This window comes from Mchenga conophoros, linkage group LG8, assembly GCF_057382185.1.
Source record: "Mchenga conophoros isolate Kocher_MC1m ecotype Shallow Benthic linkage group LG8, M_conophoros_male_GT1.1, whole genome shotgun sequence".
NCBI lineage: Eukaryota > Metazoa > Chordata > Actinopteri > Cichliformes > Cichlidae > Mchenga > Mchenga conophoros.
Window position 1 is genome coordinate 15,316,962 of NC_140533.1, and position 22,000 is coordinate 15,338,961.

General features: G+C 39.4%; 1 protein-coding gene across 1 annotated transcript; it reads right to left on the reverse strand.

Annotated features, from left to right (window-relative positions):
• Positions 1-325: 325 nt before the first annotated feature.
• Positions 326-17,135, reverse strand: cmn (calymmin). The gene is made up of 44 exons (XM_085283387.1): positions 17,025-17,135; positions 12,990-13,040; positions 12,836-12,889; positions 12,702-12,749; positions 12,417-12,464; positions 12,292-12,336; positions 12,159-12,209; positions 11,939-11,974; positions 11,149-11,190; positions 11,005-11,055; positions 10,851-10,910; positions 10,689-10,772; positions 10,534-10,614; positions 10,386-10,436; positions 10,232-10,279; positions 10,110-10,154; positions 9,582-9,623; positions 9,430-9,471; positions 9,044-9,091; positions 8,887-8,949; positions 8,724-8,774; positions 8,552-8,629; positions 8,364-8,420; positions 7,682-8,110; positions 6,065-6,118; positions 5,667-5,720; positions 5,377-5,421; positions 4,945-4,998; positions 4,733-4,789; positions 4,483-4,527; positions 4,355-4,393; positions 3,597-3,668; positions 3,456-3,512; positions 2,996-3,058; positions 2,809-2,871; positions 2,009-2,074; positions 1,849-1,920; positions 1,703-1,750; positions 1,553-1,615; positions 1,383-1,448; positions 1,264-1,302; positions 900-1,145; positions 587-643; positions 326-498 (listed from the first exon to the last, which is right to left on the reverse strand). Exons 1-44 carry the CDS (start codon positions 17,089-17,091, stop codon positions 494-496), a joined length of 2,937 nt encoding a protein of 978 aa, XP_085139513.1. The 5' UTR covers positions 17,092-17,135; the 3' UTR covers positions 326-493.
• Positions 17,136-22,000: the final 4,865 nt, after the last annotated feature.

The window sequence follows — 22,000 nt, forward strand, 5'->3', positions numbered from 1 at the left end:
TCACGTTTGCTGCACCAGGCTCAAGGATTACAAATCCTTACTGGGCGGTTGTTTTCTTCGTGACTCTTAACCAGCACTGACGATTCCTTATTGTGTCCACTTATTATTTGAAAACAGGTTTGCAAATTACAGAGCCAGCAGTGTGTGTAAAACATGCACAGGTCAGTAAAGAAACAACTTCCACTTTGAGGTTCTTTTGGTAGTTTTAATAACTCAAATACTGTACAATAACAACACATGATTGCCACAAGTAGTAAAAAAGAATTTCTCATGTAAAATAAATTAGATGGAGTTATTGTTTTTAGAAATATTTCAACTAATTTGAGGGGTTATTAAAAATGCTAAACAAAATTACATTTCAGTTGTAAGGATAACAGTAAACATGGGACAAAAATGTGAAGGACAAAACTAAACAAGACACCAAATTATCACTATTATATTATATCACATACAACAACAATTAAGAGAGATTCAATTTGTTGTCTCAGTAGAGCTAACCTGTGGGAGGGGACAAGAATACAGGAGAAAGGTGAGCAGGCTGGTTAAGATAAATACAGCACATAGGAAAAAACAGGTCTGTTCTCACCTTGATGCCCAGTATCCCCAAAGAAGCCATTCAGTTCATATTTGTTGTCCTTTGCTCCTAAACAGACAGAAATATTCAATTTTATTATTTAATATGTAGTAATTCAACAGCCATGCAGCTGGTACACATACTGAACTAAATCAATCGAATGCAGAAGGACTACAACTATGACGAAATGTACTTTTACAATTAGCTTCCACACTCCCTTTTTTTGATGACATGGTGACAAAATGTCAACACTTGGGAGAAAGACAAGAGCAGAAATATAGACTGGATGGTCTGTGCAGAAGTGTCTAAAGCCTTCAGGCCTTACCTTGTGGCTGAAAATGCAGTTTGAGATGCTGCTGGATGTGTATCTGACGCGGCAGGTCATCGGGTTGCTCGGACACCTGAGTCGTACCCTCTGATTCTGCAGCGGGTGCTGAGTCGAGCGTGAGGCCGGCTGTCCCTTCTAGATCGGGGAAGTGCCGAACATCACCGGGCATCGCGTCAGCTGTGAATGAAGACTCTGCAGGGAGACGCGAGTGGACAGACGAATAGGCCGGGCTTGGGGTGGGGGCTGCAGGAAACACAGCAATTATGAGACAGTGCCATAAAAGGGGGGGGGCAGAAAAGATGCATGAAAACAATATATAAATGTAAACCTAAATATCAGTATTATTATTTATTTTTATTACCTTGTGGTTGCACTCGGCCATTTATGTAGCCCAGGTTTTCTGAAATTGTCAGATGAACAGTGACGTGAGCAGAGTGAAGCCACAGCAGATACCAATGCAGAATAAGCTTTTATGCCCACCGTATCCATCAATGAATCTCCCCACGCCTTCAGCTGCAGGCCCTGGAGTGGGCAGCTCTCCTTTCACTGTGAGTAAAAAAGAAAAGAAAGAGAAGATGAATGAAGCAGGTGATGTTGGGGTCCATATGTTCTGTGAATCTCTCAGAGATCAAATCCTTTTTCTGACGCACCGTAGGATTTTCTAGCTGAATTGGACTCAAGCGGCTGGGGCTCATAAGTTAAACCTGCTGCACCTGTTTAAGCCAAAATGAAGATAAATTATTTGTACACTTCAAGCCTGACTGGTCGGGTAATTAATGACAAGTTATGACCAGTTTTACCTTCAGCTGCAGTTTCAAGAGGCTGTGACTGGTAAGCTCCCTGATTATCTGTTAAGAAATTATCACCAAATCATCAAGTTGATCTTATTTTAAACAGTTAAAACAGAAAGCAAAAGAAAAAAACACATAAAACAGATATTATGTACCATATTTCCCAGAAGATTTAGCTTCACCATCAAAACCAACAGCCTGTGGTAGATAGGGACCCTCAGCGCCACCTTAAACAAAGATGAAAACATGAAGGTGATAATTAAACCAGATAAAAGCTGACAGGTACATGGTGGCACCATGTTTGCTCAGTCTCACCATATTTTCCTTTCACATTATGTCCAAGCCCGAGTGGGTCAGGTTGATATTGTGACACAGCCAGACCTGAAAAGAAAAATCATAAAAAGTGAAATACAATAAAAGAACAAATGCATGGATGCTGTGTACGGTGGTTTCTCTCTGTGCACAGCCTGTCACCCTGTGGTTTTCACAGCTCTGGTTTATTTATTCTTTATTGTAGTCTGCATTTTTGTGGACTCATCATTGAGAGCTACATTTAGAAAACCACTGCTGCTTTCATGTCTAAGCTACAGTCAAACTTCAGCCCAGCTTAGCATAAAGATTTCAAACAGGGGGAACACCTACATTAAAAATACTGTATTATATATTATAATCCTTTTCATTCCTGTATTTTTCCGCTTGTGTTTTACAGGAAGGTTTCATAGGTTTGCACTTGTGTTTGAGAGAAGCCATTTACCTGCTCTCTCTTTAAGACCCCATTCCCTAAAACAACAAAAACTTTCTTCTGATTCGCTGACTTCTGCAAGCTTGCTGAGGGGCACCACCCAGTGTTTGTAAGCTGCACGAGCTCTATGATGTTGGCGTGCCGCGAGTATAGGAGATGACTGCGGTAAGAAAAGCGATGAGGTGATATGAGGTCATTTCAAAAGTAGAGGAAAATGTATCATTAGTATCATATGCAAATGAACACATTATGCCGTTTAGTTAGCTTTTAGTTAGCCATCTGTTTGGCAACTAAATTCACCTTAACGACAAGCCAATCAGCATTTTTAAAAGGCTTTTTTTAAATTAATTTTATTTGTTTTAATCATATTTACCGGTAGATTTTGTTTCCAGGCCCAGTCCAGCTGGTTGAGCTTCATAAGGCAGCCTTCCATAACCTTCAGCGGAACACAAGAAACAGAAAAACAAAAATGGTTAGAGGATCGTGACTGAGGTTTAGATGTTTACCAGGTAATTCAAACTGAAGAGAACTTAGTGACTGTCATTACTCTCCATATTTACCAGCTGTATTTCCAGCGTTGCCAAGGCCAAGTAGTTGTCCACCATTGGGGAACCCTCCATATCCTGGCATAGATGGAAAGAAAACTTTTTAAAACGACCACAACCTTTTTACGGGAAGCCTTTTCACAGCTAAGTGTAAGTTTTGAATTTATTTTCCTCTCCCCTTGGGTTCCTGGTTCATTTCTGGATAGACTAGAGAGTGTTTCCTGTTGGATTAGAAGAATGATTAGCCAGTCTCCAGGTATAGGATCCATGTGTAAGTTGGCACTAACAGCACCAGTAAGTGTGTTGAATTTATATAATTCAGAGGATGTTCTGAATCGCAGGAATGATGAAGAGAAACTGGAGCCTGAGCTAAATTTCAAGTGTTTTTGCAGAAAGTCCAAATACTTACGAAATCAAATCCTAAAATCTGGTGAGTGTATGTTTTAAAGACTGCTTAAAAGAAATATGTTCTCACCATATTTTCCAAATGGCTTTCCGTCACCTGCAGCACCATAGGGGCTAAATCCATAACCTGGAAAAAATGGGACAAGTGTGGTTATACTTCCTCTTTGTTGAGCACAATTTCAGCCAAGCCACAGCACGGTGACAGACGTACCATATTTTCCTGCACGATTAATTCCCGTACCAACAGGCTGCCCAGAAAACTGCAGCCCACCGATGCCAATACCTGAATCAGAGCAAGCAGAACACGTGATCAGATGGGACATAAGTAATGAGAGACAAATACTGTTGAAGGTTGAAGGTTGTGCATTGCAGAAAGGCACGTTATTAGATGTGTGCTTTCTTTTTTCCCCCTTTCCCAGCACCCAGTTTCTGTCCACCAAGGGCAAATTCACTCATTCCTATAACAACAGGAAAAACTCTGCTGTTTATAGGTCTCTAAAATTTATTTATTTTTGTGGATTTTAAACAAAGATTAGTTGTATTTTGTTAAAATAAAATACATGTGAACATGTTAAGTTTTACTAGGCACCATATGTATTGCCTAATTTTCCATTTGGACCAAGACCTGCCGACTGATGCTCAAACTGACTCATCCCTGCACAAATGTATGAAAAATATTTCAATTTCAACCAAAGTTTTACTCCACGGGAGAAAGGAGACTTCTTCTCTGTCTGATATTCTGCTCACACGTGCTTAGATCAGTTTTTCCCATGGCGACATGGTCTTACCATCTACTCCAGCAGCAACCACTGGAGCTCCATTGTATGGAATCTGTCCTGTCCTACCTGTCCAATCAGCATCACTGGAATATATTTACCTTTTGTGTCATATTTACCTAATATACTTCACGATTATCTTATATTTAGCTATAACTATCTACCCACCCTTATCTATTACTCATTACCATACCTGATTTGCCATCAGGAACAGGCACAACTTGTCCAATGCCTGGAAACACAGGGAAATGTTGCCGTTTACACAAAAATTAACTTCTGCAAAACAACATTTCTCAACTAAATGTCATAAAATGCTCTTACTTGCATAGTCAGGCTGTAAACCTGCACCGTAGCCATTTGCATAACCTGCAGCAAAACATAAACTATGTTAGCTGTTAATATCCAACAATGGCAGTCAAAATATGGCCCAACAGTTCCAGAGAGAAAGCAATTTCAGTAAAATTACAATGGCAGATTTTTAAAGATGCAAACTTCCTTACGCCTAACTACTCATCATCTTACACACTGATACAATGCACTAAATCTAACGCGTTTCCATTTAAAAGTTCACCTCCAAAAGTATGTCCGTTCCTATATTCACCTCCAAGGTAGCCTCCTCGTCCAAAACCTGAGTGAATACAGGAAAAATATCCTCACTTCAGCTGAGAACAAAACCCCCCCAAAACAAATACTCCAAATCCTACACAAATCAGATTGTACTTTAAAAATTACATCAAAATTTTTCTGTTTGTGATCAAGACATTTACTGCTAGCAAATATTACCTGCTCCATATCCCTTGCCAAGTCCAGGGAACATTTGGCTTCCTGCAATAAAACCTTTTGGAAAAAGAAAATTCAAATTGTGTGTGTGTGTGTGTGTGTGTGTGTGTGTGTGTGTGTGTGTGTACGCCAAGGAAGAAAACACATTCATGTAAATGAGGAATTATAAAATAAACGCCTTGAAAATAAAGCTACGATTCCTGACATTGTTTTGTGAAACTAAAAACTAAGATCACTGTTAACAGATTTAACCTGTTAAAGCCTGACCCATGCAATAATTGTCAAAAAATGTTGACAGTTAAATTTCCTTTTTGAGCATCTGCTCCTGCTTCATAACCTCAAAGCAACTTCAAGAAATCAATATGAACAACAAGCAAAAATAATGCTATACCTGTGCAAAATGGTCTTATTATTATTATATATTATTAGACATACCTTTGGTGTTTGTGCCCATAGATGCTCCAGCACCTGTGTTATAATCTGAAATGACATCAGAAACCAAAGTTAAGACTTGTTTTCACTCCCTTTAATATTTTGACTTTTTTATTTATGAGTGAAGAGGTTGCTGTAACTATTTAATTTCCTTTTGCCATACGTTTCACATGGAGAAACAGTGGAAATTTTAGCAAACATTTTAGCAAACAGAGAGCTTTAGAGCTTTAAATATAGTACATGATAATCATATTAAGACACACTGGTACTATAGTAAGAGACTCTCAGTTTACCAGGTCTAGGGATTTTCATCCATTGCCCATTTGGTACTCCTGATGGTCCACAGTCTGTAACAGCATGTAGTATCATAAGCACAACAACCACCACACATATATGAACTTTAGACTTGAGGAATCTACCAAACAGGCAGACTTTGTGTTCGTAAAAGAGGATCAGTAGTAACACCAGCAGCTTAAATGACTGCTAAATGTAATCACGTTGGTGATTATTATTATTATTGATCAGTAACTGATTATATTATTATTATTATTATTATTATTACAGTTTACTGATTATTAAACACTGATGTCTTTCAGTGCCTCATTGAACCTCTAACATGAGGAATTAAGGCAGTTCTGACAGAGCTGGAAGCTTTCTTTTTGTTACTCAAAGAAAAGAGAGAAATGTTTACCATGTTTGGTTGGTTTAGCTCCTTGACCCTTGGAGACTGAAGCTCTTCCACTCTCTGAAAAAAGGAAACCAAAAGGTCAGGGTGTGATTGGCATTGCTCCATCTACAGTCGCTCTTTCAGGTGTTGCGGCATCAACAGTTAGCAGTGGAAAAAAAAATCAGATTAGTGGGTTAAACTTGCAATTCAACTCATGCACTGAATATGCTGTAATTAAATTCGTAACAAAAGTTAAAATGTCACAAAACACCCTTTAATCTAAATGACATATTTTATATTGGTGAACTTTTCAGTCATGTACTTCCAAACAATAAAAGCATATAATTGTATATTTGTATATGTATATTTGCTCCTGTAGCTGTACAGCTAGTTAAAATTAGCTTAGCATAAAGTCCAGAAATATAGCCTAACAGCTAATCAAAGGAACTAAAACCCACTAATCCTCACCAGCATGTCACACCTCAGCAGAAAGCTTTCAGTTGTAGCAAAACAGGTTTTTATTAAAAGTTGAATTAGGCGCAAATTTCCCAAAACATTACTTTAAAACCATTAGATATCAATTTTTAGGTGAGGGGTTTGGCATTAAAAAGAGAAAAAGTCCAAACAAAAAGGTTGGTAATTTTTTGAAGTCAGCATTGAAGAAAACATGCAACACGACAACAATCATTTTTGAAACAGAACCAGGTCCAGCAGCAACGATTCACTCTCAAACAAACGACTGGCATTTGTGTGTTTGTCACCTTGAGGGGTCTGGATGGTCTGTAAATGTTCATTGAGCCTAGTTTGAATTCAACTACTAACATGGTACAGAGTGAACAGTGCGGTCAACCCTGTGAGATCATAACAGCTATGATATCATCAGAATACTGAGAGTTAGGAAAAAACACAGCATTCATTAAACATCTACGCATGCATTCCACGTCTAGTAATCACACCCACTTAGTTTGAGACTTAGTTTACCCGTTGCCCCAGTTTCCCCTGCAGGGTGACCTTTGACCCCGGGGTTATCAATCTCTGCCTCAGCCTCATGTTTGATGTTGGCTTCTTCTGGTGCGACTTCAGGCACAACAACAGTCGCTGTTTCCCGAGCGGCGGCGGTGGTTTCTGTAATTTGAGCTGCCTCTGTTTCGGGAACAGCTTTGGTGCTTTCAGGGGCAGCGTTCCCCTCACCGGTGCTGTCTACCCCCAAAATAACCTCTGCCTCTGCAGCTTTTTGCTCAGGCACAGCACTCCCAGTCATATAACCTAGAGGTCATAAATGTCATCAGCATTTATGCAGATTAATTGACTAAACCTGCGACAATGAGCTTATCGTTTGTAGTGTAGAAAATGTCGAAAATCTATGTTTTTGTGCATCCACAGTGTGTGTAAACTAATGCAAACCAAACTAAATTATAAAAACTTTTTGTTACTCAGTTTTGTTAACCATAATGAAACTTCCAGTTCCATGAAAAAGGTCACTTGCAGTTCCAGTAATAACAGCGATAGCTTTGATAAGATTTCCCCTGAAGTTAAAGTACTACATTTAAACATCTTCTTTTCTCTCTCTCATTAGGGTCACCACAGCGATATGTAATATGACATATTGGTGCTAGCATTAACCCTGGTAATGGTACTTGCCTTCTGGATAGATAGCTGCTGGGCCTGGTGCTGGTTTACTCTGGGAAACCCCCTGTGGAGGTCTGGCTATGGGGACCTTCTCTCCCTTGATCTGTGGACCTGTGGTTGAAGACTTTGAGTGTTTGGCAGGAAGTGCTGGGGCTGGTTCTGGTGGAACCTGAAGGACCAGCGGTGTCTGCTTGTAGTTTTTTTCTTGTGGCAAAGGGGAAACAAGCTTTTGGTATTTCTCTTTTGACACCTCAGCATGGACACCACCTGTCGGGGAAAAAGGCACTGCGCCACGAGTTATTGCTTGTCGGAGGGAAAGGCCCTCCAGCGGTGCTACACTTGGCTGCTCAGGAGAAAGAACTCCACCTTTGAGGCTCTTTCCACTAAATTCACCTGCACCCTTTCCATCTTGGCCTTTTGTATTCGGCAGCATGTTGTAACCTTAAAAAAAAACAAAAAAATTTAAAACCCTAACAGTCAGATGAGCCCCAGTGATCAAACACTTGGCGACAGTGGGAAGGAAAAACTCCCTTTTAACAGGAAGAAACCTCCAAGACCATAAATTAAAATGTACAAATGTTCAAATGTACACACCCAGCATTTGTCTGCTTAAGTTTACAGAAGCATTTTTGTAGTGCTATCTAATGATATGGGATCTCAACCTTGCACCGAACACATGCATAGGAGCATTTACCTGCATTGGCTGCTTTAGGCAACTGCCCTTTAGTTACACCAGCAGGACCACCATATCCTGTTTAAACAGTGCAGACATTAGAAACACATGAGGGGCCATCAACAGATGCAAAAAGAAAAAAACAATTGATTGTCCACAACTCAGTTGTTTGGTTCCCAAATGCTGTATGTGTTCTGCAGAATTCGTACCACTGTCGAGTGTTTTCACGCCTTCACTTGGTGCTCCAAGTCCTTTAGCAGTTTTCTGAGGTTTTGACCCTCCGTACCCTGTAGACGGCATCAGAATCAGAACAGCATTGAAGCTTGGGCCTAGCTGCTGGAGTTTCAAGTATGAATTTGCCATCTCATAACTCAAACTTACCGTACGGGTTTCCTCTGTATCCACCCAATGCACCATTTCTAACTCCGTGACCTAGTGCGGAATTGAATAATAATTTCTCGAGGCGGATTTTTATGTTTAAAAATGACAATTTTGACGTGAATAGAAATTAGCAAATGATAAACAATAAAGAGTAGCTTGTCACCATTGGGTTTGGCTGTGTATCCTTTGAGTGCATTAACTCCAGGCCCTGCCGCAGCTCCATAACCTTAGTCAAACATGAGGTTATATAAATACACCAATGGCATTAAACCAGAAACATTTACTATAGAGCACCAGAACAGAAAATAGTAATTGGTTACCACTGGGTTTGGGTCCATATCCATTGGCAGCAGGTCCTTTCCCATAACCTTGAGATCAAAAAACTCCTTAAAGAAACTTCAAAACTTAATTTAACCTTGTAAAGCCTGAAACAGGAAATGACTGCCAGGCAATTAAACGTTTTTGAAACTGGGATGTTTACTGAACATTCTGACAAGTTGAAAGTAAAGAAAAGAAACTATATGAGTTTTAATCTTTATGATTTTAAGTAAATCTGACATTTTTGTGTAATTTATTCAGGTTTTTCAGGGTAAAATAATCACAGATTTTTCAGAAGCAACAAAAACCCATGTGTAAGGTATGATATACTTATCCTTACAGAGTTAACCACATTTATTTTGTGATGTGCGTACAACACAAGTATTACCTGGTGGTGGTCTTACTGCACCTCCTCTGTAGCCTCCATATCCTGTCAAATGTTCATAAAAGGAATATTAGTAATGTTCAAATCGATATTCAAGATGTGCATCGACGTTTTGAATCGTAAATTGAAATCTGAAAAAGAAGGAATGGTCTCACCGTTGGGTTTGGCACCATACCCGTATGGAACATTTCCGAAGACTAAAGAAATACACAGGAGAAAAATGACAGTTGTTCTGAAACACTATCCATGTTTCACTCATAGATCCTTTCATTCAAGTTAAAGCTAAAGATTTTTTTTTTTGCACCTGGATCAAAATAGTCAGAAACCAATCCCCCTCTCAAGTATTTGGGAAATATGGGGTGGGTAATTTCACATTTTTGATTTGGCAGAAAAAGAGATTAGTACTCCCTGCAAACCAGGGGCCTTCTTTTTGTTAGACGAATGTGTAAACCACTACACAATGCCAGCCTATGCACACATGAGTGTAAAAAAACATAATATTTGAGGAAGAATAGCATCGTTGGCAATTGATAGCTTGATGCTAATGGCATGGAAAAGTTTTCTACCCTGTTTGAAAATCCTGTTGTTGTTTAGCATAAGTCACCTTTAAGAATAAAGCTTGATACTTATCTTGACACTGACTTAGGTTGAAATATAACATTTTATTGTGGATGCACAGTTACCTGGCTTTGCAGACTTGGGAGCTCCACCATTCTGGGATCCATAACCTTAATAGTTTCACAAGCAGAAATTCAATATTTAACTTCCATGTGGCAATAATATTTATTTGTCCATGTTAACCTACCATTTGACATGGCTCCATTGCTGAAAGGTGCTCTGGCCCCAGCATAACCTTTACAATGATGAATAACAATGATGAATAATGAATAATGAATTTTATTTTATAGCTTTTGATTTATACACCAATTATACACCAATATTCACTCTGTGATCTTTACCGTTGGGTTTTGCTCCTTGTCCATTGGAAGCACCAGCTGCTGCACCATAGCCTACAGTTTCAACATTGCAACATGAGTTCATTTATGTTGAGTGTATAGATGAAGACATAAAGTTGAAAAGCAGAGAAGCATGTTGTTATTGTCCTACCTGGCTTCGGTCCCTTCATCCACCCATTCCCATACCGATGCCCCAGACCCAAACCAGCACTGCCATAACCAACATTGTAACCTAAAAACACAGATAACCAGTACATTAGCCAAACACACCTGTAGGACTGAGCGTGTGACATCTATATGACTCACCTGCCATGGGCTGAGCTCCATAACCTTTATAACTTCCAGCAAACTGAGGCATTCCCAGACCTTTGAAGGCTCCCTTACCCGGTCCTTTATTCATGTAGATATACCAATGTTACATCACCGTTTTCACCTTTGTGGACAACAAAGCAACTGAAGTTGCATTACCTGCCCCATAAGGTGGTCGGCCATATCCTTTCATAGGTTTACTTCCAGCTCCTCCTTGGCCTGTTAAATATTTTGAGTATTTAACATATATGTGTGCTTTTAAAAGTCAAAGAGTCCAGCTGCCTGCTCCCAAATGACCCATTTACTTTCTTACCATTTGGTCGTGTCCCATAGCCAGTCGATGGACCAGCTACAGCTCCTTGACCTAAAGAGTGATGATAATATACAAAATTGTAAAACTATTTAATTTCCTTTTTTTAATCTTCATGCATTGAACTTCATGTTTTGCAAAGAATACCTTTGGTGTTAGGCACATTTCCAGTAGAACCAGCACCATAACCTGCAACAGATGTGAGGTTCTTAATTTAATTAACACCTTAATCATGACCCCTCCCAGTTTTAAAACATTGTTATGTTTTTATAATTCGCAACCAGGTTCTTCACTAACACCAAATACACACCAAAAACACTAACCACCGATAAAAACATAAAGAAAATATAGTTATGTTAAAAAAGAAAAATTCACATGATTCTGTACAGTCCTGAAAAACTAAAAACACCCTTTCTGCAGGTTCTGCAGCAAATGTGAGCAGCACTCTAAAACATTTTGACAGTTTGTTGCTCTGGAGCATTCATGTGTGTGTAGACACAACTCAACATCTTCCTGTTCCACCAAATTCACCTCAAAATGAGATCATGCAATGCTCAGAGAATCTGCAGAAAACCCAAGAGCTGCTTGTCAGACTCTGCATCTCTCAGTTAGCATGTTCGATTTTGAAGTTCATGACGTGATGATGATTTAGATTTTGATCCCAGGGACACCAACCAATCTGCAACAGCATGGTCCATACCCCAACCCGATTGAAATGCTCTCATAAGATCTTAAGAGAGCTTTGAATAAACACAAATACCCTCAAATCTCAAAGAACAAAAGTGACATAAGGAGGACCAAAATTCCTCCACAAAGATGTGAGAGACTTCATAGAGTTTATAGCTGCTAGAGGCAGTTCTACAAACTACTGAATCATGGGGTGTTCTGAGTTTTGAGGACTGTGAAGTGAGAGTCCTTTTTCATATAACTGTCTTACCATTGCCTTTTGTTCCATGTGCAGCAGCTGCATTACCTACAAATTAGCAACACAACAGATTCAGAAACCTTTTTAGTCCCAGTATCATCATCTTGCTCGTTATTCTGCCACATAGCCACCACAAGAAGGCTTTAATAATCAAGACAATAGCATAAATGGAAACTATGCTAGTTTTATTAAAGTAGAGCAGTGCTGTTGTATTGGTTTACATGTTCGTTACCATTGCCTTTAGGTCCTTGCCATCCATATCTGCCATCCTGAGCGCCATTACCTGCAAAAAGAACAAAGTTAAAATCGAATGTGATTTAGTGTAGATGTGTGAGGCCTTAGTTATAAAACATGTGTTATAGCACCTTTAGTTTGTTGTCTATTGGTGGGACTGGCTTTAACAGGATATCCTGCAACAAAAAAATTCACACAGTGATTTTTATTGTGCCATTGATCATTAAGTGGATTTTAAAAATGGAGAAATGTCTACCATTGGAGTTATCTCCATTTTGGTGGGATAAAACTGCAGGATATCCCCCTGAATTAGAAACACAGTGCCAACAGAGATCCAATGTTAGAACAAATGACTGATTCTGAGATGTAACATAACCACTGAATGTGCTTCAGTACCGGCATCAGAGAAAAATCTGTTGTAGGAATATGAGTAACCATCAGCAGAAAGATTTGGTAAATGTACACAGTAGGTGTATGGACACAGATTTACTGTTTGTATCTGTAACCTCAATAACAGCAATGAAACTGTGTTATCACTGACCGACTCCTTTTGTAGGATAGCCAGCATATCCAGTTCTTGGCCCCACACCTTACAAAAAGAGTAAAGAGGACATAAATCTCAAAATCAGGCAAACAGTTCACTTCATGGTTTTTGAATCTGTGAAGATAATTTACGTTTTGATGGCATCAGCACTGCTCCTACACCTCCACCATTCTGCGGTGTCCTTCCTAGAAATAAAAAGTGTGAGCCGGTGAACAAAAGCTTGTGACTTACATGGACATAATGCAACAAAGGTGACACAAAATGGACAGGATGTGATGGACTCACCGTTAGGCTGTGGAAGTTGTCCATTATGTACTCCAGCCACAGCACCGTAACCTTAAACACAAGACGCTGAGTGTAAGACTACCAGTTTAATAATAGTAAGAAAAACATTTGGATTAGCAAAAATATCCTCTGAACACACCAAATTTTAACCCACTAATACAAAGCATTGGTCTCAGCCATTTATTTTGCAATGTCGGACTCTGTAGTTTTCTCTGGTCCCCTCCCCAATCAGACCAGGAGTGACATGTTTAGTCGCATGTTCTCCTTAAATTGCTGGCTGTCTGAGTGGTGTCCCAGAAACGATGTGGGCTTCATAGATAATTGGCAAACCTTCTGGAGGAAACCTGGTCTTGGATGGAGCAGCTCTCATTTCTAGAAATATGGACAAATTTATTAAACCCCCCAAAATATGACTACCCAGAGTTGGGACCAGGAAGCAGAGTTGCAGTCTTACACGCCGCTCTGCAGCTTCTCTCCTCCTGCTACCCCCCAAAAACCCATCTCCATAGAGACTGTGTCAGCTCCCAAACAGACAAAAAACAAACTAAAAACCAGCAACAAACAACTTAAACATAAACAATTACAAAGAAAGAACAATACAGTATCCACATCTGAACCAAAGAGTAAAACAGTGAAATGTGGATTATTAAATATTAGCTCTCTCTCCTCCAAGTCTCTGTTAGTACATGACTTAATAATTGATCAACAAATCGATTTACTCTGCCTTACAGAAACCTGGTTGCAGCAGGATGATTATGTTAGTTTAAATGAATCAACACCCCCGAGTCATTCTAACTACCAGAAACCTCGAAGCCCAGGCCGAGGGGGTGGTGTGGCAGCAATTTTTCACACCAGCCTATTAATTAACGAAAGACCAAGACAGACTTTTAATTCATTTGAAAGCCTGATGCTTAACCTCGTCTCCACCCCAGCTGTAAAACTCAGAAATCAGTCTTACTTGTTATTATATATCGTCCACCTGGGCCTTACACAGAGTTTCTGTCTGATTTCTCAGACTTTATATCTGATTTAGTGCTCAGCTCAGATAAAATAATTATTGTGGGTGATTTTAACATCCATGTAGATGCTAAAATTGACAGCCTCAACATGGCATTTAATCTGTTATTAGACTCAATTGGCTTCTCTCAAAATGTAAAAGAACCCACCCACCACTTTAATCACACTCTAGATCTTGTTTTAACATACGGCATAGAAACTGAACATTTAACAGTGTTTCCTGAAAACCCTCTCCTGTCTGATCATTTCCTGATAACATTTACATTTACAATAATTGATTACTATTTGTCATCCTACAGCTCTTACCCACTATATTTTCTGCCAACATTTGAAGCTGAGTGTTTCTTCTTCACTCACTATGTGTTGATAGACCTCTCTCCGTTTAATCATTAGTTATTATTCATCTCTGGCTCCCAAACCAATCACAGCAGATGGCCCCGCCCCTCCCTGAGCCTGGTTCTGCTGGAGGTTTCTTCCTGTTAAAAGGGAGTTTTTCCTTCCCACTGTCGCCAGAGTGCTTGCTCATAGGGGGTCATATGATTGTTGGACTTTTCTCTGTATCTACTGTACAATATAAAGCGCCTTGAGGCGACTTTTGTTGTGATTTGGCGCTATATAAATAAAATTGAATTGAATTGAATATTTTGCATCCTTAAAGTGTTTCAGATAAAGTTAAGACTACAAATTCAGATGAAGGACACTCCAATTAAAACAAAATAAAACCAGTTTCCATCTTTCATCACTATCATGGTCACCGCGTTGATGATAACTTAAAGAAAAGAATCGAAAACATCACAGAAGATATCTGGCAATGGTGTTATATAAAACAAACATAACTCTGACAAGTGAAGCGGTTAGACAATACATTTTTACCCTGTTATATAATCGGTAAAATCATCTTGGAGTCTATGTAATGTAAGCAACATTAAGAAATTAGTATTTTCCATGTTTTTAAAGAGCGGGTTGTTTTTCCACGCATGACAGATTTAAATTTTTATGACCCTGATGAAGGCCACAAGCCCAAACGCATTGGTCAGTTAATAAAGTTGTTCCTCTTTATTAACTTGCCAGCGCATTTTCGGCTAAGTGTTGCTGGAGTTCCTGCGTTGTAAGTGCCAGAAATCTTTGCTGCAGATTTTAATTTTTAATCAGATCATTTTTCATTTGCTTCAGAAAAGTTCACATTATTCAGTTACATTAGATGTTTTAGTGTTTATAGTAAAAATGTGTAATTCCACTTAGATGCTGTTAGTTAAAAGTATTTTTATGCTTTTAGTTGCTTTTGTTCACATATTAAATTAGCGTCCTCCTTTAATTTGCGTATAAGGATCCAAAATAACAACAAAAATGTTTAGATGTCTTTCCTTGTTCACTTTTATTTGATTTGCAGTTTAGCCCCTCTACAAAAGAACGGAGAACCGACTGTGTCAGAGGTAAAACTATTCTCTTACTTTCTCACAGAGGGATGTTAAATTTAGACCGCTGCTGCCACAGCAGCTTTGATTTCACAAACCGAGTCTGCGAGTAAAGACAAAACTAAATACAGAGCTCCCTCACATCATCACAAGGATACTTGGTAGAGGGTCGACCAGACGAAAGAGATTTACGGCTCATCTTGCTCAGATTTTGGTTTAACACGATTGTTAGAAATTTGGCAGGCAAGCCCGACTAACATAACCGACTTTATGTTATTTCAGGACTCCTCGGAGTCCGGATAACTTGATTCCTGAGGTTTTTGGGAGTGTAGCCAGGATATTTTGAGAGTCTTGCAGAAAACATAACCACATGTACACTTTTATTTATTCTAAAAGAATTGAAAAAATGTCTTTCCTGCATTTCCTTCTCACATCGTTAAAGGAAATCTTAAATTCTCTAACTGATTTTGCATTAAATTGAAGCACATGGCATGGTTTCACTGTCATTTTGAATCCAGCCCTCAAAGGGTTGATGTTTATACAATACAATACAACTTTATTTATATAGCACATTTAAAGACCACAGGTACACCAAAGTGCTTCTCAATAATACAATAATATGAAATAAAATTAAAATGACATAAGGACGTGATAACAAAGTGCAAAATACATTACCAGATAACACAGAGCACTTTAATCTGCAACGCTAAGTTAAATAAATAAGTTAACAAACGTAATTTAAAGGATTGAATAAATTCAGACATGCGAATATCAACTGGAAGCTTATTCCGGTAATACAATAATATAGGTTAAAATTACATATAGGTTCAATTGCAAAGTACAAAGAATATGGTTTCCACTGACCATGGAAACAAACTACACAGTGTATGTAAATAAAGACTTTTAACATGGATGTTTCATTCATTAAGGTGTTCAGTCTATGTTTTACTCATGCAGAGACACGGCAGTTAAGGAACAGATACAGTTACAGGTACGGTTCATCTATAGCAACAGAGCGAGTGCATTTTCCAGTATTGTTCTAAGAGCTGCAGTTTCCTGTTGGTGAAAGGAGACTTGTCTTAAAGCTTTACTGCCATGTCATTGACTGCAATGCCAAATTCTAGATTTAGGAAGAAGTAATTTAATTAAACCAAAATTAGGAATAAATATTCTGATTGTCAGGTTTTTACTTTCAAACTAAATTTCCTTCTTTGATATCAGGAAATATGGACGTCAGGTGCAGGAAAGGAAATGATGGAATACAAACTGAGACATGTCGGATGTACAGACACAGAGCGGCTCCTCTGTGCCAGTTACATCATCCTTGGCCATATACCAGCTCATAACTCAATCCCAGTTTTCCTCACACTAAACTACACCCCTGGAAATTTTCCAGCGACTACACTTACTCTGGCTATTTCCTGCAGCCTATATTCATTTACATTTATCCTAACATGGTTTACCTGTAAAACAATTTGGTGACTGTATTTTGAATTGTTACAACTAACACATGGCAAAAACAGACACACACAAATAAATGTAAATCAAGCGTTAAACATCCAAACGAGATGTTATCAGATAATCTGCGCTTCAGCACACTCACCCCCTGTGTGTGCTGCCTGCACCAGCCAAAGGATCACTGCACTGTGAAGAAGAAGTTGTCCCATCATGCTGGACCTAAAAGACAATGTTTTTGAGACCCAGCGGGAGGATGAAGATGTTCCGAAGTGGGGAACCTAACCTGATTACGAGGGCCTAATATACACTCAGCTCTGAGGCGTCCCTCCTCTCACCAGCTCTGTTTGTGGTGGACCCTCCCCCACTTACTGGCAGATGCACCAGAGGTGTGCACACACTAACTGAATAATTGGCCTCTTAAAGTATATTAACACTTAACAGAGAGAAGCAAAGAGAGGGAGATTACCAGATTGGACATTGACTGATGACCTGTGGAGGGTGCATTACACATACAGGCTGGGCCAGCTGATAGTTTGAAAACTATACGTATACACCATTTTTAAAAGTATAAAGTGAAAGAAAAGAATCAGAAATGATGTATGCAGGAAATTTGAGTAAAGAAACCCTCAGTTTCAGGACAGTGTCGTTTATTTAATACAAACTACACCAAAATGGAGAAGCAGTGTGTGAAAAACACTGAAAAAAGTACACTGGGAAACGTTTTTGCCTTCATTTGGTTCTTTTTCAGTTATTCTGATGTAGATTTGCTGCTGTAGTTTGGATTATTGTCCTGTTGCTGATCCAATATGAGCCAAGCTTTCAGGCTAATGGACACATTAAACTCTAGAGTACTTTGGTATAAAGAGGAGTTCATGGTTGACTCAGTGACGACAAGGTGCCCAAATCCTGTGGCTGCAAAACAAGCCCAAACCATCACCCCTCCATCACCGTGTCTGACAGTTAATATGTGCTGTTTGTGTTTTTTTCTTTGCCAAACATGTGCATTATGGCCTCCACTTTCCAAACAAGCCATACTTAATTATTATAATTGTACTGTCAGGAACTTTAACATTTAACATGCTTCCTGAGACATGTGAGCTGTAGCTCTTGGTTTTTTCCAGTTTCCCTGAGTATTGCAAGTCTGACCTTGAAGTTTTGTTTTTGTTTTTTTTGTTTTTTTTTGGGGGGGGGGGGGGGGTCCACTCCTGTAAAGATTGGCAGCCGTCTTGAAACTACTTGTTCTAACTATAAAATGATGGACTTCACCAACAATCGCTGCTAATGTCTTTTCACCTTTCCACTGTGTTAACACGCACCTGAATGCTCCAGACGAGCAAAATGTCAAAACCTCTGCTTTCACAGAGGTGCCCACACAAACTGATGATCAGTTAATCAAATGCATTTGATTATCAGCACCTGCCTGCAACATGAATTTCTTTAGAAGCAGAGAGGATGTATTTAAATAATAACACAATGTTCATCTGGAGAGTTAAGACCTGCTTAGGACAACATGATATTTAATGTCCTAATATGTGAAATATTAGAACTTACAGAGGTGCACTTTCTTTTTTCCATAATTATATGGATGGATGTTTTTATGAATTATAAATGTATTAGGATTAGAAACTTTTTTCCTACTAACATCAGTGACATTTCCAAAACTACTCTCAACCACATCTAATCCTTTAATAGTGACAAACATTCAGCTGTAGGCTTTAAGTCGCTCTATTTCCACAGTGCCTGCAGTTTTGCGATGTAAACGGGTGAACAGTCGTCAGTGCAGTTACTTATGTGTCTATAGCATGAATGATGTTTCCCTGAAGGTTTGTCAAAATAGCAGGTAGACGACGACACCGGTCACTCTTGGATTACAAAAGCACCGTCGTACAGCATAAAAACAACCATGGACAGGAACTGAGCCTCATCCGTGCAGCCAACTATGAAAGGACTGATTAATGTAAATATAATCCATCATTCAAATTGCTGCACCACAGTGACAGAACACAGCCAAACTAAAGCTATGCATGCAGTGACATGAATAGGCAGCATTATAGCTCTGTATTTAGATTAAAGAAAGAAAATACGGTTACTTCGGTAAATATTTCCACAGACCAAAACTTCTATAAGTCACAAACAGAAAGCTCAACATGCAGCCCCTCTGAATGAAGCCTTATTTTTGAATGGACAATAATGACATCACTTCCATATGCAGAGTAGGCAGCTGGCAGAGATAATGATGATGGAAACTTGAGTGAAGTGAGCTTGGTGCTTTTTTCCACATCTCTTTCAGCCTAGAACGTCTTCACAGTCCTGGCCTCCACACAGAGCGGCTTCATGTGTGTTTAAAGTGACTAAAAAGAGAAAGATCTCTCACCTTTCGCACAGATTCCTCACCTAAAGTCCAAATCCTCTTCCTGTGGGGTCAAGAAGAGGTTAATGTCTCACTTCCCAGCCCACCCAGACCTCTCACATACTTGGCTTCTGGACAAACTGAGCCAGCTTTTCACCACCTGGTAATGAATGTGTCTTTCAGTTCATCACTGATCACTCAGCTACCAAAGCTTCACCTGTAGGTTCTTGTGATAAGTATTAGTAATAACAAGGGCCTTATATGTTCTTATATGATACCTATTTACATATTGTGTATTAAGACAATTTATAACTGTTATAGTTATCAGCTAATCCACAAGTTTATTTATTTTTTTACATTTATTTACTTTATCCACCATAAGATGTTAATAATTAATTCAATTTCATTCATATAGTGCTGATTCACAAAAAAAAAAAAAAAAGTCACTTCAGGTTAAGTGATTCTGTATGATAAAGCCCTGGGGGACAGTGGGGAGGAAGAACTCCCTTTTAACAGGAAGAAGCATCCACTGGAATCAGGGTCAGGGACCGGCAGCCATCTGGAGTTGTCTCATTAATTATCGGTTTCCCTGATGACTCCTTGTATTCTGATTCCTGGCTCCAGTTTTTGTACTCCTTTTTTGAGTTCAGCAGTAAATCGGGTCTTCTGAATCAATCCCTGTTTCCCCAGTATTGTTGGGGAAACAGGGATTACCAGAGATCATGTTAGAGATTATGGAGACACACCATGTGAGAGTGAAGAGAAACATTAATGATATGCTGAAGAGCTAAATGAACAGCTGAGGAGTGACTAATGATGCAGAAGAAATGCTCAGTGGATGATGGGATGTCCTGCAGCAGTCTGAGCCTGTAGTGGTATAACTACGGGATAGTTCAGGGCCACCGAGCCAGCCAGAATGTTTTTAGCTGCCCGTTTCCTGAATCCCAAACTGGGAGCTGGTTCGACAGGAGACCTGAAAGCTGAAGGACCTGCCTCACATTTTACTTTTACAAACTAACATTTAAGACATTATTTTCACTGATTATTCAAGACTTTAGTTGTAAGGAGAAAGGTTTTTAAATCAGTTCTAGATTTAACTGGGACCCAGTGAAGAGAAGCCAGTATAGGGGAAATACGATCTCTCTCTCTCTCTTCTCTGGCAGTACCAACGCTGCATCATTTTGGATCAACTGAAGGCTTTTTAGATTATTAGACCCAACGTTTTCTAAAGCTTATTCACAGCTCAGAATCACCCTTATTTACCTTATACAGAGCCACAGTTCATCCACTGTTGGAAACTGTTTCCGCTCCTCTCCATATTAACGCCAACTTTCTTCTCATAGGCTGCCCCTCATAAAGAGAAGGTTTAAACAGAAGATGGCAAAAGCCCTTCTCTGCTCACAACCAGATCTGTGTGCTCAAAATGACCAAATTAAGGAGATCCCTGCACACTGATAACGTACAGAGCAACAAACTTGGGGGGAAAAAAAACTGTCAGAGACTCTTTTAGTAGTTTCTTCAGTCTCCTGATTGATTGCAGTTTCAGCACTTGTACCATCACAGCAAACAAATCCCTCTAAACACAGATGCCGACCCCTAGTTCATTCCTAAACTGCCTTTACTGCACTTCCTGCGGTGGACTTTGGTTTGACACGGCGGTCAGGATGTTGGCGTCTTGCTCTGTGTGCCATTAAAAAAAAATAACAACTGTGATCGGGACCACAGAGCAGCTTTTGTTCAGCAGGGATTCTCTGACTGCACACACCCATGTCTGCCACATGCATTCCTGTCCAGATGTTGATCCTGCAGCTGGTAGAGGCAGCCTGGCCAGCGAGGATCAACGTCAGCGTTTGGTTAACAGCCAGGGAGGAGGAATCTTTGAACACGAGCATCTGACAGGAGTTGGTGCTGGTAATCCAGCCTCACCCTACATCACTGGCAACAGCTGTGAGAGGTCTGAGCAGGAGTTTAAGGGAAAGATCAAATGTGAAATACTTGAAATACACTCAAGCACTTAAAAAAAAGAAAACAACCAGTTTTTAAAAAGTTTTAGAAGGCTTCTTCAATTAGATCGATGGATATCAAATAAAATAAAATGCGCTCTTAAAAACAAAAATATATGCAACAGTCCACTTCAGGTGTAATTTTAGGGCCAGTCTTAATAGTTTAGCTTTCTCTGTGATCTGCATACTCAAGACTGTAGAGATGGACGGGGCAGTGAGATCCCCAACGATATGCAGAGCCAGCAGAAATGTCTAAAGGCAAGATAAATTAGCTTAGCCTATAAATGCTGTAGTGTGAGTCATCGTTCATGTTTCCTGCCCCCATCCATCCTAGTTAAATTAGAGAAAACCTGTGCTCGGTCAACAGGCCTCCACCTCCAGGAAACTGTGTCTAGCACTTAGCTAGTGCAACCACTTGCAAACAGTATTACCAGGAATAACAGCAAAACGTGTAATGCACATTATAATCACTTAGTTTGCCTGATTGATGCTGACACCACATCTCAATCACTGTGCCTGGGAATCTCCTCCCACTGCTGTTAAATAATTTTTTATTAAAACTTCTTTAGGTGATATATTTGAATTCACTCCATAAATCCGCCGTTTTGCCATATCAGGCTGCTACAAAACAGATTCTTTAAAAGTGTCTTTGATAAAACATGCAGATGTTACAATTACTTTGAATGTGTTAATGTAAAAGTACAGAGGCTGTCCAGAAGACATGACAGGCTGTTAAGCGAGGAACTGTGTGGTATGAGGAAGTCAGGA

Coding starts and splice junctions, on each gene's coding strand:
- cmn (XM_085283387.1), bottom strand. CDS start 17,091: ATGATGGGACAACTTCTTCTTCACAGTGCAGTGATCCTTTGGCTGGTG. Junction 10,437..10,533: donor GATGAAGGGACCGAAGCCAG/GTAGGACAATAA, acceptor TTGAAACTGTAG/GCTATGGTGCAGCAGCTGGT. Junction 10,280..10,385: donor ACAAGGAGCAAAACCCAACG/GTAAAGATCACA, acceptor ATCATTGTAAAG/GTTATGCTGGGGCCAGAGCA.